Source organism: Triturus cristatus, chromosome 4_1 (genome assembly GCF_964204655.1).
Source record: "Triturus cristatus chromosome 4_1, aTriCri1.1, whole genome shotgun sequence".
Taxonomy (NCBI): Eukaryota; Metazoa; Chordata; class Amphibia; order Caudata; family Salamandridae; genus Triturus; species Triturus cristatus.
The window spans coordinates 1,013,782,699-1,013,802,296 of record NC_140585.1 but is presented as its reverse complement, the minus strand read 5'-3'; the positions used below and the strand labels follow the sequence as shown (position 1 = coordinate 1,013,802,296).

General features: G+C 42.8%; 1 protein-coding gene across 2 annotated transcripts in view; it reads right to left on the bottom strand.

Moving 5' to 3' along the window:
* The window catches only part of MOV10L1 (Mov10 like RNA helicase 1), a 772,466-nt gene that overhangs the window by 656,317 nt on the left and 96,551 nt on the right, over window positions 1-19,598 (bottom strand). For both annotated transcript variants that reach the window (XM_085650694.1, XM_085650695.1), the window contains exon 7: window positions 11,102-11,653. In XM_085650694.1, coding sequence (XP_085506820.1) covers window positions 11,102-11,653 — 552 coding nt within the window. The remainder of the gene's footprint in view (window positions 1-11,101; window positions 11,654-19,598) is intronic.

The following is a 19,598-nucleotide window of genomic DNA, read 5'->3' as shown; positions in this document are numbered from 1 at the left end:
AGTATGGGGAGGGGTAGCTCCTGGACCTGAATAGGGCTGTGCCTGGCAAGGTGAATGCTGGCTCCACCTCCCACTGTGCGTCTGATGGCAGAGCCCCTCTTTCTGAAAGGAAGGATGCAGCCTGGTAAACGAAGCACTCCAGGGCTGGGCAGAACTGGTTTTGGCTGGGTTCAGTGACTTGTGACTCTTTAGAACAAAGACTTTTGGGGTATAAATATCTGTGCCCAAACCCCTACAATTTGTATTGCTCCTGGACAACAAGAAGAACCTCTGTCCATGTAACTGAAGGAATCTGCAGGAGAAGGACTGTCCTTGTGCTTGTGTGCTGTTTCTTGGACTGGCCTGCAGTGGTTACTACTGGATTTGGAAGAAGAGGAAAGGGACTTTGAAGGAACTTTTATTTTTGCTACAGCAATCACCCAAGGGCTAGAAGAGAGCTAGCCTCCTGCTGGAGTCTCAGGCACATCAGACTCCACCACCAGCCTCCTGTTTCCTCCCAGTGAGGATTTCTATCTGCAGGTGAGGCTCCAGGGAGTTCCAGGGCCTCTAGTTCTACTGTGGAGAAGAGAGCGCTGAAAATCGTTGCTAACGCCTGTTAGCAAGCCGCTGCAGCTGAAGAGCGTAAGGAAAATCGTCGCTCTGCTGCCGCTGAGTGCTCGCTACCGGAGCTCATCACATCACCTGTCTGCGGGCTGCCAAATGCTCGCTAACCCGAAGATTATCGCATTGCAAGTATGAGGGCCTGAAAGCGCTCGCTAACCAAAGATCATCGCATCGAGTTCATCGCTTCACGACATCACAGAGCGGACGCCGAGCGTTCACCATTTTCAGCGCATCGCATCGTCGCTCCCTAGCGGAGCGCCATTTTCTTTCATCGCAACAAGATCACACACGCAACAGGCTCTGCGCATCATCCTCCCTTCGCGGCAAGGATTTTATCGCATCGCCGGCTTAGCATGCAGAAGTTTGTCGCTTTGTCCTGCCCACAAATCAGCGCATCATCCTCCCTTGCGGCAAGGATTCAACGCATTGCTGGTTAGCATAAGGAAAATCATCGCTACAACTCCTTAGCGACATTTTTATTGCTTTGCTACAGAATCCAAATATCTCGTGAGTAAAAGGGTCGCAGAGACCACTGCCTTGAACTGAACTCCTCCTTGCACACCTTGAACTATTTTTGCAGCCCTTTTAGAGTAACCCTATTTTCTAGTTTTGTGGATTGTTACTGTTATTGGTCTTGTGTTAAGTCTATATATAAAGATACTTATTTTTTATAGCTACTTGTGTGGCGTCCCTTTGTAGTGTTCTTCACTGTGTTACTGTGTATGGTCATAAATGCTTCACACACTGCCTCTGAGATAAGCCTAGCTGCTCGTTCTACGTTACCACAGGGTTGAGCAGGGGTTATATCAAAGGGTGTAATCTGCTTACTCTGACTTAGGAAGAAGGGTCCCTACGTGGACAGTGGCCAGCCATTGCCAACTAGAGACCCCCATTTCTAACAGTTATGATAATACAAAGGCTATTATATATAAACTTGAGTGGATTTCCTTTTGTGGTGTGCCTGGGATGTTGTTGCTGCGTGCGTGCGCAAATGCTTTACACATTGCCTCTGGCATAAGCCTGACTGCTCGTGCCAAGCTACCAAGGGGTTGAGCCGGGGTTATCTTTGGCGTGTAACTTCCTTGCCCTGACTAGAGTGGTGGTCTCTGCCTGGCTTTGGCGCAAGCCTTAGCCAACCAGAGATCCCATTTCTAACAGGTACTATTACTGCGAGCCATTTAAAGCATTACTCATTCATAAATTTGTCACTGAAATGTTTACACATGCAGACCTGGGGATCTGCACACCATGGAAATGCAAGTAAGGAGCAGTGACATAATCTCCCCTGCACAGCGCTTGTGCTGTGCTTGTCTAATCTCCCCTGCACAGCGCTTGTGCTGTACTTGTCTACATATTCATTTCCCCCGGCTGCACACATTTTAAGCGTGCTTGTTGGCTCTGTTTTTTTTTTTTTCAACATCTACACACTGTGGAGAGGCAAGCAAGGAGCCGTGACATCTGAACATTGGCTAACGAGCTGTGCACATGGTGCGGATATCTCCTGCACTCAAGAACATTCATGCATCGCTTCGAAGTGAAACCCTTGCATTAAAAGTAAAAACGTGGCATGTACGCAGATATGGAGGTTATATTTCCTTTTACTGAACGTTAGTGTCCATTCTTTTTCCACTCACCTGTCATTCATGAGTACTATGGCATAGCAAAGGCAATCTGTACCTAAAGTGCTTGTTGACCCGGTCTTTTTAACTGAAAACAACTGTGAAAAACCCTGAAAACAAAATAACCATTGCCACTGGTTCTTCTGAATGCTCTAGATACCCACGCTGGCTCTGCATCCAGGTGTCAAGCCTTATAAATTGGGCTGGTAAGTAGAGTTCTGAAATAATTTCCAACTGACATCCGTCTCCTTGAAAGTCAATTAGAGGCCGAGGGTGGCACACTGCTCGCTTGTTGCAGTATTTTCTCGTCCCGCAGCAGCGTCCAATGCCGTCTCCCTGCTATTTGACTAATCCCATTTCCTATTTTCTGTTACAATGGCTACTTCTCCCTTTTAAGGTAATTATTCCATTCCTTTTTTCACTCAACATGGTACTCGTGACTTTGAAAGGTAGGTATGTTACTGGTCCTCGCTAAGTGACGCTCCTTAGGCCTTCAAGTGGTGGGATTGTCGATGTTAATCATCTGGGGCGACGAGGCTTGCTGTTTGCGTGCGCAATGTTTGCTTTTATTCTCTGTGTTCTCCGAATAGAAGTGACCTCTTAAAGTTCCAGACACCTCATTCTTTTAGTCATTACCTTAACAAGTGTTAGCGCGTGATAGGCATGCCAACATATGTGATCGCATTTAACAGCTGCTGGCTTCCAACAGAGAGATAGTGGACCCAGTGGCGGCAGAGATTGTTGTAATTCTAAAGCATAGCACAGCTCGGGATCAAACTGAAGAAATGGCATTTGGTGCCACTATTGATATTTGCTTTGCAGGCAGCTGTCTCCAGCATATATTAGGACACAGCATGGCATTGCCTCAATTTGTAACTTTGCACAACACTTACAAACCTTTCACCTACTCTCAGACACTGCTCACCATGCACACTCACCCACCATTTACTCTGCACAGCCACCCTGACATTGCACTGGCAGTAGGCTACTGAGCACCCACCACTCACAGTGCTGACTGCACTCACACACCATTGGCATACCTCTCACCCAGCCCTCACATTCCTCTTATCCTACACCCACACCCACAACTCAAAGCACTCATCCTGCACGTATACTAATGACATACCGCTCACCCTATACTTACACTCCACTTACCTTGTACAGGGTAACATCTCCCACCTTGTGCACTCTCACAATTCTCATTCTGCACTAATCACACATCAATCACCATGTATTCAGGCACGTTCACCCTGCACTCAGGCACTTATCAACCTTCGTTCATGCACCACTCACCCTTCACAGAGAGCACTCACACCATTCTCCCTGCAATCATACACTGCTCTCACACCTATTAACTTATTCCTAATACCATAGGCGAAACCTAAAGCATTTCCCAATGTTTGTTCCAAAAGGAGGCAGTTGGCTCCGGAGTTCTTAACCTAGGGCCAGGGAATTCCTCTGGAAAACCAGAACTAATAGCCATTAGATATCCTTTCCCATTGACCCCTCCTCCCCTGCTAATTGATACAAATAGCACAAAATCAGTGGTTGGGGAGGTTTCTATCCATCTGAGTAAAGATTATAAATATCATGCTGAGGATTTCACCCTTTCAGACATAAAAGTAGTTGTGAGAAATCACTTTTGGAATGAGAAAAACTCCCCATCAACTCCCCCCGGCCTACCACAGCCTACAGGGCTGAAGATGTATAGTAGTACCACCTTGGGACTCTCCTCAGCAGGCTTTGGGATCTTCAGACCCTCTCGACTCGGACGCACTCGTGAATTCATCTTGCAATCTCCCGATCCAAATGCCTGCAAAGAATTTTATCCTCCATCCCAGTTCTGCTTGAAAAAACTGTAAATAATGGTGACCATATTAAGGACACTTTAGCTAGGATTCTAAAAGCTCTGTTGGGTTATAAGAGTGATGAGGCCCCTTTACAACTGACTTCGCAATTAATGAGTAATGAGAAAGGGAAGTCACCAGCCGCTTGATCATAGACAGTAGGAAAAGCTTGGAATTGAAGGTTGCGAGGTGCAAGAAGATATATCGGCGTCCACAGAAGGCAAGAGACTCCCTTACAGCCCTTGGAGGTGAAAGAAAAGCATAAAAGCTGTGGTACCCAAGCAGGTAAGCCTCAAACTGCGAACACTCTGGGGGGCACCAGGTCACAGAAGAGTGAGGAAAGTCTGCCACACTATGTAAAACCCTTTTTAATTCAGGCTCCCTGAACCTTATAGCTCCCCGTTTCGTGGACAAATCTGTCTGTATGATGTCCAATGCTTTCCCAATTTTTAGGTTCAAAGAGCTGGGAAAAACAACCTTTAATGCAGCCTCAGAGTCCACGTAGCCCATAGCAAAACGTAAAAGTACAATGCGTCACCTGAGTAAAAACAACAAAAAAAAAAATTAAGGTTTTAAAAAAGGTTCCAAAAAAACGTCATTTTCAAAATGCCAGTACGATCACCTTGACGAAGGCTCCAGCAAATAAACCTGTTAATGAAAATAGCAATGCTCTGTCAACAATGCTCATTCCTCAGTCAGCTTTGCCCTCCCTCGCTTCCAGGGCAGAAGGTGCAGACATTATTTCGGCAGGTGTCTCAACATCCAATCCATCTTTCAATTAGTCAGTCAATCAGGGTTTGTAAGGTGCAGCTACTCACCTGCAAGGGTCTCAAGGGTCCGGGGGAGTGGGGTAGATGGGGCAGCTCCATGGAGTGCTGAATCTTTGAACCCTCTGTCAGCTAAACTCAACCCTGCTGCGGAACCTTTTTATAATGAGCCATTGTATATTACAACCTCTATTGGGGATTGGGATCACAATGCTTCTCCCCACCCTCCGACAGTAGCCACAACTACATTTACTTTGTAACTCTATTTGATCACGATGGGATTTTGAATCGCTCCCATTTATTATCTTGTTTTGCAGATACTGAAAATGTAAAGATACTTCAAAGCAGTGACATTTTCCTTGTATTATTATTGTGCTCCCTATTAGTGAGTAAAACAAGGGTTTTGATTCAGTCTCAGATAGTTGCACATTTGGTTCTGCAGAACAGTGATTCACTTCAGTCTAGACGGATAGACGTAATTCCCGTCTTTTGGGAGGGTAACAATTACTACCAACCTCTTGTTAACTCAAATCATTCTTCCTTAGAATGTCATTTGGCTACAAATAAGTTATACTGTGAAAATCTAAAGTTCCTACAGGTATCAGTAGTGGAGGGAGAGAGGGAAGTAGTTAATCATAGCAGTTGGGGGCTTGAAGCTGGTCCTTCTCTAATGGAGGATGAGCGTTCCTAATGGGGTTGGCTGGCTGGTTCACTAACAATAATTTAACAGTGGATTCATGGAATGCAACAGGCCTGATAAATATATTGGAGAAGCTTGAATTTATAAATAGTTTTAAGGTCGATATTTCTGCATCCAGGATTCCTGGTGTTCCTCTCGCTTCTCTCTCGACGGCTATTATGTATTGAGTGATAATGCGGTCCCAGCTAGAAAATGACATGCGAAAGGAGGGATTGCCATTTTGTTAAGCAATAAGTTCAAATGGAATTTTAGTAGCTTCATGGATCCATCTAATCTCTCCCAAGTCATAAAATGTTCCCCCGTTTTGGGTGAGAATATGAGCAATTCTATTTTAGTGTTAAATGTGTATATTCCCCTAGACCCTTACTTTAATAAACTGTTAATTTTTTTTTTCTCCTTTATAGCAAATTTCTGGCCCAGGAGGAAGATCTTCATGTTGACTTAGTTGGCGATTTAAACACTAAAGTCTTGAACTACTCTATTAACCTGTTTGCAGATGTAAAGAAAGAAGCGCTTCATATTCCGCCCACAATTCTCTTCCCACCAAATATAAAACCAGATAAAAGAGATAATATACTCGTCAGTCTTAAGGAAGAATGATTGTGGTATCCTAAACGGTAGATTTGCTTTTAATTTATGATTGTGGTATCCTAAACGGTAGATTTGCTTTTAATTTTCTTGTCCAGTACACCGATAAATACCGACTGGGTCTCTCTATAATTGATTATATGATCGCCTCCTATTCCACTTGCAAATTCATATCGGATTTTAAAGTTATAAATACCCCGCTTAGCGTTCGTAGAACACTGGTATTTTCTGTTGACTGCAAAATGACTTAAGTAGGATCTTGGAGATTTGATGGTTCCAAGTCTCAGTTCAATAGAATGCAGGGAGGACACAATGGTCCCCTCCTAGGATTGCAAACTTAAAAGAGTTATTGGAAAGGACAATTAACCGTATTGGCCCTTGGAAAGATGATTTAGAAGAACACTTTAGTAAATTTACGAAGTTGCTTAGTAATACTGATTCCCAAAGTTACTCCAAAACCCCTCTCAAATCTCAATGCTGGCCACTCCTTCAACAAAGAAATACATGAACTGAATAGAACTCATTTTGCTTCCTTCTCAAAAGAAAGAGCTAGGTTAATATTTTACCTTAAAAGACGACACCACCTAAAGATGAGTTTAAGAAAACAAAATTTGTGAACGTAAGTGGACAGTTCTGATTGAAGCTGCATTTAGGAAAAATGTGTGAAAATTCTGGGGAATCATTGCTGATTGCAGTGTAACAAGAGTGAAATCCCACCCCATGTCCATTAGTGAGGATGTATGGGGCATTTTATTAGGAAATTATAGGAGGGCAATCCAGGTGTTTACTATTGTGTTGATCTCCCCACCGACTCTTAGATGAGCTGAATAGTTATGGTCCACCCTCTTTCAGTGGGATCGCGACTTCGCTCAGGGCAACATGGTCTTGAGATGCACAAAGTCCCAATCTTGGTCATAAAAATGGAAATAAGACTTTGGGCAAGGATTCTTCTTCCAGTCTTCAAATATTGTAATATCCACTTATCTGCGTCCTTCTCCTGGACCAGAAGTGTTATTGTTCCTCTATTTAAGAAGGGTGATTGAAATTCACCCATTACCTATCGACAAATCACACTAGTAGACGCTGTGGGTAAACTTTTTACTAGATGCCTTTTGGAGCACCTTAACTCCCGGGATGAGGATAACACGATTATTCCATTAGAACAATCGGGTTTCAGAAAAAAGCGCTGCACTTTAGACAACATTGCAGCTTTGCAACTCTTTACTGAAAAATATGTGACTAGGAGGTGTTGCCCTGTTTATGCCGCTTTATTGATTTTTCTATACATTTGATGAAGTTGATTGTTTAACCCTGTAAAAAAAACTGTCTAATCTTGGAATGCCTTGATAATTGCTCTCCGCTCTTCAACCTCTTGCCAAACAGTGTTTGGTGGGGATCGGGGGCTATCTACAGTTATCCTAACAAAAAACCACTTTGAAGCAAGTGTGTCTGCTTGCGCCTCTGCTTTTTTCCATTTATATAGCTGATCATTCTAATTTTTTTTATCTAAATCTGTGGGTTTTCCTCCCAGTATCGGAAGTCGCTCAGTGACTTGCCTATTATATGTGGATGACATTGTGATCTTTGATTTATTCGCTCAAGGCTTAGATCGTCACCTAGGCGCCCTTCAACAGCACACTGAAGCACACATCTTGAAAATTAACTACTCACAAATTAAGTTGTTATGTTCTCGGGGAAAAAGAGTGCACTCCTATTCTAATTACTTGTGGTATCACTGTAGACAAAAAATGGAAATAGTTAAATTCCATATCTTCCTAGGTAAAATTATGTTCAGTACACTAAATGACTCAGAGCGCATACGCAATAGTGTTTGTAAAGTACAATCACAGGCCGAGGGGGCTCGGCTCTTTCTATAAGGCCATGGGGTGGAGGCATTTTTCTCATCTGTTGGTGTATTAGGCCAAAATTCCGCCTTCACTTCTAATTGCTATTATAATAATTGATGTGACAAAATTGTGTTGTTTTTTTTTTTTAGATATTACTGAAGGTCAATTACTAAGGAGATTACTCTCAGTCAATACTTCAGTGCCCACTGCTGCATTAGGACTAGAATTTGGTCTAAAATGCTCATTTGTACAGGCTGTGGTGGAAATGGTGCAAGGGGGTCATTGCATCATGAACAATGATTGTAACTCTCTACCACACCTTGGCCCTCATTATAATGTTGGTCGGAGTTGCCTCCGATCGACACCTTTACGGTGAGGGAACCGCCCAACCATAGGTCGGCGGTTCCAAACACCTTATTAAAATGCGACCGCACATAGTTCGGTCCGGAACTTCCATTTATCTATGGGAGCTCGTGCAGCGGGCGGAAACCGCCCGCTGCACAAGCTCCCATTGAGAAATGGAAGTTTGTGAACATCCCTGCACTGTGGAGTAGGCACCCACACGGTGCAGGAATGTGTAGGGGGACATCATAGGTGCCCTCCAGGCCCAAATGCGGAGGCCGCAAAGGGAAGGGGGCTCTGCTAGGGGCCCCCAATGACGCTTTCCGACAGTTTTTCCATGTCGGAAAGTCCAACATAATCCCGGTGGCGGAAACGCCATCCTCAAGGGATCATAGTGAGCTTCCGACAGACAAATGCATTGTTCTGTTCCTTCGACTGCTGCCTCCAACCGCATGCATCGGAATGCGTCGGTCAGACTGCAGCAGTAGATGCTGGTCGGACCACATCCGACGAGCCGTAATTAGGCCCCTTATGTTTAAAGAGATTTGAACTGAAAAGAGACAAAGCTCTATTTTTTAGAAATTTTTGAATGTGCATCAGAGCAATTTGATCTTGATACAAGTGTGGCCTCATCCATGTCGCTGGTTCAGCTTAAAGCTTTTATTAAGCAGGCTTCACTAATGTTTGGATCTGGTCTCTAACAAGAATAGAGTACATTTTGATTCAGTAATGAACTCCTTCACTCTGAATAAATCACAGCATTCGTGTCGTGGAATATGGTCCATGGGGTTAGACACCCCTGGGCACTAATGCACCTAAATATTGTTCTGTTAAATGTTGCAACATCCAAATGGTATGCAAAGCATCTGTCACTTTTGTAAAAATGGAAGCCAGGATTTGAAACATGTTGTATTCATATGCCCAGCCTAGCTTCTATATCATCGTAAGTGGCTGAGACCCCTCTTTTTAAGATTTTCTGTTCGTACGACTTCTGAGGCCATGAATTTATAGCTTAACCTGACAAATGAAATGTTCTGTATTCATGTTTTTAACTTTAAGTGTTTCTTGCCTTTATATTGAATGTACTTGTTGATGTTTTAGGGCACATTACGGTTTTAAGAAGAACTTTTTTTATTTAATTTGTCTGTGCCTTTTGTATATCTGTGTTTTGTGTGGACCTCCTAGGAGTTCCAAGGCATGAAATAAAATAAAATGTTTTGATTTAGAGTGGTTTCGTGGCACTACTGATTGATAAAAGACTTTTATTGCTACCTACCACAATAGTACTTATTTTATAGAATGATTGTTATTTCACAGATCTCGGAAGGATGACAAGCTGATTGGACATGGCAGGCTGTGAATATTTGCCCATTAGGTCAAACAGTTCCTTGTAAAGCATATATTAGCCCACTGCGACACCAGCCCCAACCCATGAAGATGAATTCACACATAATGAATCTAAACTAAATTAATTTACACAGTCAGCAGTAATCCTGAAACCCTAGAATGGCTACTGCTGTCCTTAAGCTGCGTTGTACACTTTTATTCTACACATACATCATACATTGATTCATTTACATGTCTCTAGCTCTGAAATGCTAGCATGTTGTTTCTGGTCACATCTTCTGCATGTCTCAGTCTCTTGCACTTAGACGAGCCACTGTTCCAGAAAGTGGCTGAAAAGGACATTAAGCAGCTAATAAAAAAAATCAATATTAGAGGCTGAATGGCTATTTGCTGAGCACTCCACACACTTAGCCACTATCATGCAGAATATGGGTACATGCCGGTCTCCTAAAAGTTGAGAGCAACATGTAGAAGCCTAAAATTGATTGATCAGTTTATTGCATTACCTGTGAATGACCTGTTCTTCACAAGAACTCAGAGCTCAATGAGGTATCCAAAATACACTTATCTGAGGAAATCAATGTGCTCCTTCTCCCTAGGACCTTTTATCAGTTAGGGAACAGGTGGACGTCTAGCGTCTCTGGGTTCTATACTTTACCTCCAAGCTGCTCTAGACCAACCATGTTAGAGGACTGGAAGATTCAAATCATCCAAAACACAGGTGTTATGTAATATCCTGAATGTTATCTATTCTTACTGCTTAGCATTTTTCACTCACCAACAAAATAGGTTTCAATCACTCTACATTTGACATCCTTTGAGGAGACAGACTTAATAGAAGATATCTTCCCTTTTTACTAGCTTGAAAGCTTGTGTTTTTAGTCATTATACTTCTACTCTTTAGACCTTCCCAACCAGTTTGAGTTAGTAAATAAGAAGAATCAGTGGCGTAACTCTCCCGCCCGCAAAATGTGACAAGGGATCTAAGTCACTCCCAAATCTCACAAATATTCATTGGCCTTTATTGGAAAGGAGTCCCTTTGAACCGTAGGAGGAGGGGCGGGGCTAAACGGCTGGAGGCCCCACTTCACTGCATGGCCTTGAGAATAATACAGGATGTATCGCTTTTCTCAAACACTGTTCTTGAATGGACTTAACAGCACACACCAAATCCACGGATATACAAGTTTAATAAGAGTCACAAACTGCAACCACTAAATTGTCTGTGTGCCAAAGATACCAGATCAAAGCATCAAGTGTCATGGAATCACCCCTTCCATTGCAGACAGCATCAACCTTTTGTTGATGAAAGATAGGGGACTGAGTCCATAAAACAATAAACAGCAATATAGTTGCACAAGTGTTTATGCTCCAGAGCCTTCTTGCCACGTAATCTTAAACACATTTTGGTTGCATTTTTATTCAACAAATTGATGCTTACCTTGCTTCACATGTGATCACAACTGACATTTTTCCACCAGGAACAATAATTACTGGTCCGCCAACATCTGGACTCTGTTGCACTTCCATGTTAATTCCTCTTTCACAACAATCTCCCATATATACACTTCTGACTTCTGCTTTGGAATATTTGTCATGCAATTTTTTGGATTGTAGGGCTGTAGAATCCTCTCTTTGCGGAGACAATGGGGGTGTATCTAGTAAGGGCGCAAGTGGGTAAGCAAGCCCTAGATGTAAAGGTGAAATGGTAGAACACCTAGTTACATATGAAGATAATAGGCCAAACGGGTTGGCACTTCTAAGAAGTGGGACACTTGTTGGCATTCCTCGTTGCAGGGCGTTATCATCAAAGACGTCAAATTGTCCATCATCATCTTCGAAGGAACTCGCACTACTCTGTAGGGCGGAATGAGATGAGGGTAATGCAGGGTGTTTCTCATCTTGTTGTGGGAGTTGAAATCTGAACTGATTTGCTTTTTCCACATTTGCAAATTTGCAGGATATCAGATTATGTGGTGCATCGCCTTTGTTCCTGAAACCAACATTTTAAATGAGATTAACATAATTTTAGATGAATCTTTCAAAATAAAAAATTAAAACTGAGAAAGCCAATAAGTTAGTCTTTTGTGTGCTGCTGGTAATGAGAACTGCAAGATCCATGCGTACGTTGGCACGGATGACATATACGTACAAAATGTGCGGAGCAACATAGTTACAGCTACAGAGATCGATACACACACAAACACTCCTACAGCAGCCAAAGCATGTAGCCCAAGAGACAAGAGGATTTAACGCATACAGGCTTAGAGGAACCCATGAAGGCAGACCACCTAAAACGCATTCATCCATACAGACAGACCAAGTGGCATGACATGTACTATGCTAGATTGGTTGCATGGTTCAGTAAAACAAAACTGGCGCATGGCCTGCACTCAGAGTGCCTTCAAAGAAGTGGTTTAAGTGGGCAGTAATAGTTTCTTCCTGCCACTGTCTTAAAACAATCTTTACAAATTCTTCTACAAACACAGATGAAGTGGAGTTACTGTAAAATAAATAACATCCATAAATACAGTATCACTATACAGGACTTGCAATAAATGATATAAAATTCACAGGGATATCATCAATAATGTCAGTGCTATGATGATTTAATGTCACAAATGCAATTATCCCAACATGGGTCAGGATCATGAGAACTGCATTACCTCTAAGACAGGTCATTTGAACAAATTTGTAGCTATGTATATTCGTATATTGCATTTCACAGTTGAGGGAGAACTGGTGACTTACACATAATTTCTATTTTAGACATTTAATGGATATCTAGAATTTCATTTCAAGACAAACAAGTTTGAAGTATTTGTTCATTTTGAAGATCAAAGAATTCTAATTGGTAGTTAAACTGGGATGTACATTATTCTGTTATATACTTGAAATTATTATTCTTTATTTTTTGTGTCCTTTAAATCTTTATTGTCAAACTAATTTCAGAATTTAAAAGCACATAGCCTTATTGTCGTTGTTGTGATTGCATCAGTCAGAGGTTCAGACCATGTCTGAGAGTATTAAAACAAATTCATCTTGCATCAACGTGCTTACTAAATACCTTTTGTTGTGTGAGATTATATTGGACTTCTTAAAAACACATTTACTGCAGGAAAAGTATGTCAGTGCAACGAGCAGTTAAGACAAGATGGCCAGCAGTAAAAAAACGACTAGGTGTTTAACAACTTACAAAAGGCAAGATGGGAATCGATTTTTTAAAGAATGCTTAGCTTCAAGGTTTTCCCTGAAAAGGAGCATCAATTTCTAACTCGACAGAAATAAGGAGTAGTTTAAAATTAAACTAAGGAAGAAAATTACAGCTGATGAACTTTGGTAATGTGGTTGAAACCACAAGATGATAAAATCTCTTTTGAATGAACAGTATTGCCCACCACACAGAAAGGCTATAAAATATGTATCTTTGTTACGCTGGAAGCCAGCTCACTTCATTAAGGCTAGTGACATGTATTTTTCTGCTAGGACTAGAAAAACATTCACGCCACTCCAGAAGCACTGGATCCTATCCTGAAGCATCGGTGCTTATACGCAAGATACAGGGACATACCTGGAATCTGCACAATGTCATACTTCCTGTAGTATTTCAGATCTAGTTTTGCCAGTATATAGTGGGTCCTATCCAATGCAAGAGGTCTCATTTGATCTCTTTCGAAAAATGATATTCTAGAGTTTTTATGGCTGTTTTCTTGTATTCCTACTGTGCCTCTTAAAGGTCCATTCTGAGCTCCTTGACCAGTGTTTCTTTCATGCATTTCAGTCTCGCCACTTCAGTTATCATCCTCCTGTACGTACTGCCTTAAGAGTGTCCTATACTGGCCACTTCTCTAGCTCCCCTGTGTTATTAGCCTTTCAGTAGTCATGTTTGCCAAGTTAACCTGGTTTCTAAGAAGGACATTGCTTAGTTTCCATAGCCTCCCACCTCTTGTGTGTTCTCCCTCTTTCCAGGTCAGCGCACAATATTTTGAGACAGTGATCAGAGAGCACCCATGGGTTCTGATCGGCCCCTTCCACCTCAATGAGTTACTGTTTATCTACAAGAAATCTGCCAATGTGGGCATAGTTCATTTGTGCTAAAGAGAAGTGTCTGAAGTCCGTTTGTGACAGATGCCTATATTGCCAATTTGGACAGTGCAAGATCCTCAAGCCACTCTCTACCTGCAGCTGACACAGTCCGTGTTTGTCCATACATGTTCTGTGTCTTGTCTTTCTCTAGGTCCATCACCAGGTTGAGGCCTCTTTGATAAGGGGGCACTCTCAACCATTCTAAACTGGACAGAGTGCTGTTTTAATGAAGGCATCTTGCTCTGTGTTCAGTGCAAAAATGAATGCCAAGGAAAAAGATGACTGTTTAGATGTTCGCTGTAAGGCTAACCACCGCCCTCTGTACCTCTCTTGTCTCTTTCTACTACGAAGTGAGATTTTTGTGCAGCAGTATGCCCACACCACTATGGTTTTTCATTGACGTGAGATGTATTGGTTTGGGAAGCATTGTGATCTAGGGGTTGGTAGTTCGCTTCCTGAACATGTACTACCTGAATAAACCAAGCAACTTGGGTGATATGGCTATCCAATGTGTCAAAGCATGAAGCTGTCATACACTGTAAGTGGTAACTCTATTGTCCCATCTTGCTGTTATAGCTTACATACCTTTGATATGGCTACACAATTAGTCGTAGCATGCAGCTCTCATACATTGTAAGTGGTAAATCTATTGTCCCACCTTGCTGTTATAGCTTACATACCTTTGGGTGGTTGCAGCTGTCCCGAACACTCAGGGACCATCCCCACCTCCTCCCGTTGTGACCACATCCCCATAACAATAAAGCTAAATCCTACAGTTCTTTCTTCAATCTAATGCAAAACATAACTTAAACCACCCTTACCCTCTCCCTCACATTAACAACCTCTCTCTATTCATTGAGAGTGTTCTGATAAGATCCATATTATCATTCTTACTGTGTCCCATGCCTGCAGGTGTCAGTCTCTTGTGTTGGAAACCATGGGTACTGGGAGCACCGTCGACAGCCTGCTTCGTTAGGCCAGCTTAAGAGACACCTGTAACTGCTTTCTCATGTTTCCCAGTGATGCTATTGATATTCTGAAGTTGTCGTATGTCTTCTTGCATTCCTCACTGTATCTAAACCTCATCCAGCTGTCCACCATGCAACGTCTCTTCCCCTGCTGACACATGAATCCAGCCCCTTCAAATCCAGAATTTTTCAGGCCAGTTAGAAAGGACTTGGAGGTCCTTAGTTTGCTCTTAGCTGAAGCAGAAAACGTGCATCCACCTGTACTTTAGTCCCTCTTTTTGCAAAAAGTCTGTAGCCGGTGAACTGTTTCCTCTTTAGTAATGTGATCACAGACAAGACTTGGAATAGTTGAATGTTGGTCCCACTGAATCGATCTGTCTCCTCTCTAAGTTTCATTAATTTCTCTTTGTCTTCAAAGACGCAGATCCTGACCACACTGTCCGTCAGATGGCGGAGGATGTGCTGTTCTTCCAAGTATATTAGCTTTCCGATTTAACCTGCTTACCTCCACACAGAGATTGCTTGTTTGACAAGATATATAGGTGTTCCTATTATAATAAAATGGCTATTGGTTCTATTGCAGATACATTTAGGCCAGATTACTAATAAGAAAAATGTGGGGATATACAATGTACATGTACTGGTCTGATGTGTAACTACAAATAAAAATGGTTTAACTCAAATGAGGGATGAAAAAGCTGCAGACCTGTGTTTTTATGGATCACATGAATAATTATAAAACTGGTATTTACCATATATTGGTATGTAACTTGTAATGCTATAGATTCATAAGCTCCTTACACCCCAGACATCTAGTTTTGGGCACAGCCGTTAGAAGCTGTTTTTCTAGTTTCAGTTTTGGGGCACTAGGTGATGCACAAGGGCATGAACTCCATTTCAGATTCTGTTAAGCAAAGCAGGGCAGTAAAAGCATACAGGTGCAATGCAAATGAATGCATAATGTGAGAAAACATCTAAAGCATTAACTCTCATCCACAAAGGCAGGAAGGCGTATGTGAATCTTTAGCACTAAGTTATAGACCTATAGTTACAGGGCAAGTAACATTTTCTGTTTGTAGCATGTGCTGCTGTAGTTTAGATGCTTTACATAAACCATAAAGCAGTATATTTCCCAGAAAGGGAGGAGACAAGACAGATTTCTAGGCTCAAGTTCCAAGTACAGTTTGCCCCACCTGAGCCTCTCTGCAGGCTTGGATATCTACACTATAATATCTAGTGAAAAGTGTGGCACTGACCATGTAGCAGCCTTCAATCTGTCTGCTACTGGTATGTTACCTAGGAAAGCCACTTTGGCTCATTTCTTCCATCTAGAACGTGCTCTATGCATTGAATGCAAGGTAGGCTCCACACCAACATTATTCCAGTCCGGGAGTGACGAGCTGCTCTGCATATAAGTGCCACCCATCCGCACCGGTATCTCCATAATGGACCTGGAAACTAGGGTTTTAGCAGAACCAACTCCGATGGAGAGCAGAAGAGAGGGGTGGCATGTTGATGCTCTTGCACCCACAATGGGGTATGAGAGTAGAGGATAGGGCGGATTCCCACTTTGGCTTCTTATGTTTTTTCTTGGACTTCCACGAAGACTTCGATCGTAACAATGATCTTCCGCAGGATCATCTTCAGGAGTTGTAGCCCTTTCCTTTCAACTTCGGCCAGAAACGGCATGGTGGAGTCTCATGTTTGGGAACACCAGTCTTGCCTCATGGTCACTTATGTCCTTTCCTGTATGGCCTTCAGATTCATCCGTGCCAGTCATCACATGTCCTGGAATCATGTGCCGACCCAAGCGCCAAAAGACACACTTCATGAGGGTCATAAATGTGTTTGCAACAGTCCCTGCACAGTTTGAACCCTGTCGTCTTGGTGTGGTATTTTGTTTTTGATAAAAAAAGAGGTTGTGATGAACAAGGAGAAGCTTTATATTCACAGTGATGGTGCAGCAAGAAAATGACATCAGTGCACATAGGTGGCGCTTATAAATGGCTCCACTCGCCACTTCCGGAAATGAACAACATTGGCACAGGGCCACACGATGCCACCTACTGGTGTGCAGGAATACTGCTTTATAGTTTCCTGATCCACTGTGATGCTTGGGAATAGTCACAAGTTAAATAATCTGCTGTAGAAGTTTCCACCAGAATGCAATGGCTAAAAAAGCAATCCTATAAGTCGAGTGAGGTCTATGTTGAGGTTCCACATGGACACCAATGCTACTCTTGGAGTGATTACTCTCTTAAAACCCTCCATGAATGCTATTAAGACTGGGTTTTAGAACAAAGATGAATGACGTTTGTGCTGCATAGGTGCAGCAAATAAAATAGGATATCCAGCATCAATGTTTTTAAAGAGTTTTTCTATTTAGAATGTAAAGCACAAATACTTTTCACCTTGCCACAAATCAGGCCCTCATGGTAAGTTTGCGACTGCCCGCTGGATTTACATGCACTCTTCTGATTTGGTTGAGGTACCCAAATTACTAGGACCTCAGGTGCTAAATCGCTAGGTTCAATTCCTTGAGTTTTTGATATCTCAAAAGACCTTGATGTTGATTTAGGAAATCTGGTCTTATGTGAGAAAACAGAGGTCTGAGTACCAGGGCTGCCTTGCCTACATCAGCATGATGATAATGAGTTTCAAGGATATCTGCCTAAGCTTCCTCACTACAAACAACATTAGAGGTATTGGAGGGAAAGCGGAATCAAAATCCCGGGTCCAGTTTGTCTACAGCACATTACTTAAGAACTGTGATTGTGGGAACTTGGAGGTGAAGTTTCAGCATTTTGCGCTTTCTTCTGTGGCTAACAAATGCACTGTGGGTGTCCCCCCATTTCTGAAAGTACCTTTGAAGTACTTAAGGATTAATTTCCTATTTGTGTACTTGCTGATGCGTCCTCCTTAGCACTTCGGCAAAGTCACTGTCTAGTCCCAGCAGAAGCTCCACTAAAAGCTATAGCTGACGGCAAATGGTTCAGTGCCCAATCGCTTGGCTAATGCTGTCAATTGGAGACCGAGAATTCTCCCTGATTTTTAATGTACTGCAATGGTTGTCATGTTTTCTGTCCTCTTTAGAACTGTTTTCTTTTGAATGAGTTCATAAAATACTCTGAGTGACAAATGGGACAGCTGTTAGCTCTAGGAAGTTGATGTGACACTTTTGATCTTCTTGATTCCAGATGCTTTGAACAGTCATGTCATTCAGATGGGCTTCTCACCCAGAAAGGGTCTGTTCTGTGGTAATGGTCCCCTGCGGCTGCGGGTCTAGAAAATGTCTGCAAGGTGAAACTGCACTGATCTCTGGGCTCTACCATCACTAGACACCCCCCTTCCTCTGACCCATTGCGTGTGACCACTGCTGGGATATACACTCCTGTATTGTGGGTGTGCGAAGCTGATCGTGCAACTCTATGGTGATGTAAGAGTCCATTATCCTCAAAAGTTATCATCATCATTCATGGTCATTGTCAATGCCTGAGGTCTGAAAAATAGCAGCCTTTAGAATGCTGTCACTCTGTCTTGATTGGGATCGACGTTGCCTGTAACAGAATTGAAAACTGCTCTAAAGAAAGTCTGAATCTGCTGAGGCCAGAGACTGGACTTTTTGACACAGAATGTGAACCCAAGCCTGTGCAAGAATAATGGGGCTGCCTGAGTATGCTACGCATTGCTAAAGACTTTCAAATGTCCAAACACAAACACATGAATAGCACTGTGAGAGATGTGTTTCAACCAATCCCGGACACTTTGTAAAGGTCCTTGGGGGTTTGTGACCTAGAAGGGTAGGACTTTGGATAGGTAGTGTTGACCACTTACCACAATCTTAAGGTAGCAATGGTAGGGGTCCTTGAGGTCAAGGGTTGCCATGTAATCTGTGCAGTGCAAAGAGATGACTTACTACAGGGTTGTCATTTTGAAATGTTCCAACAGGATGGGGCGATTTAGTAGCCAGAGGTCGAGCATAGAGTGCATGGTACCATCCTTTTCTGGGAGGAGGAAGAACAGGGAAAGCATCCCCTGACTCTCCCGGTGCGGTGCACTGGTTCAGAGACACCTTTGTTGAGAAGTGCTTGTACTTCCTTTTGCAGTAGTCTCTGATGTTTGCAACTGATTGTGGGATGGTGAGATGATATGTGTGATTGCAAACTCAAACCCCCAGCAATAACCTTGCTGGACAACAGACAAACACTTGTTTGAGGTTTTTTTCTGCCACTGCGGTAACAACCCAACGCACCGCACCCCCCCAATAGGGACAGTGTAATCAGGGGGATGCTTGGCAAGTTGCTGTTTGGAGGTAGAGGCTTTCCTTCCAGAGCCACCTTAAACACTTTCTTGCACAGTGACTCTGTACCTAACTGGGGAGTAGGGCTGTGGGGCTAGCGCTCCTGAAAGGGCTGATGCTGTAGGAACTCTGGTGAAAAAGCGTTTTAGCAGGTTGAGATTGGAGTGCGCCTGGCTTTGGCAGTATAAGTGTCTTCCCTAATCATTTTGAGCACTGTGTCCATCTGCGGCCGAACAGATGCTCATTGTCAAAAAGGACACTGATTAGGTGGTGCTGAACTTCTAAGCAAAATCCAGACACCAGCAGCCAAGCATGTTTATGGAGAATTCTAGTGCTAACCTCTCTGGAGGCGGTATCGGCTTCATCTAACACAGAGAATATTTTAGTTCAATATTATTTTGCCTTCTTGGTCGAGTTCTTTACCTCGCTTAGGGTATGCCTCAGGGAGATGTTGTACTGGCTGCTCCACCTTCTCCCAATAATACCTATTGGGTATGAGATGAGGCCTAAGGAATTGGTGATGCGCCTTTGCATTATCTCCTGCACAGTGACACATTTTCCAACAGCATCTAACTTTCTATTTT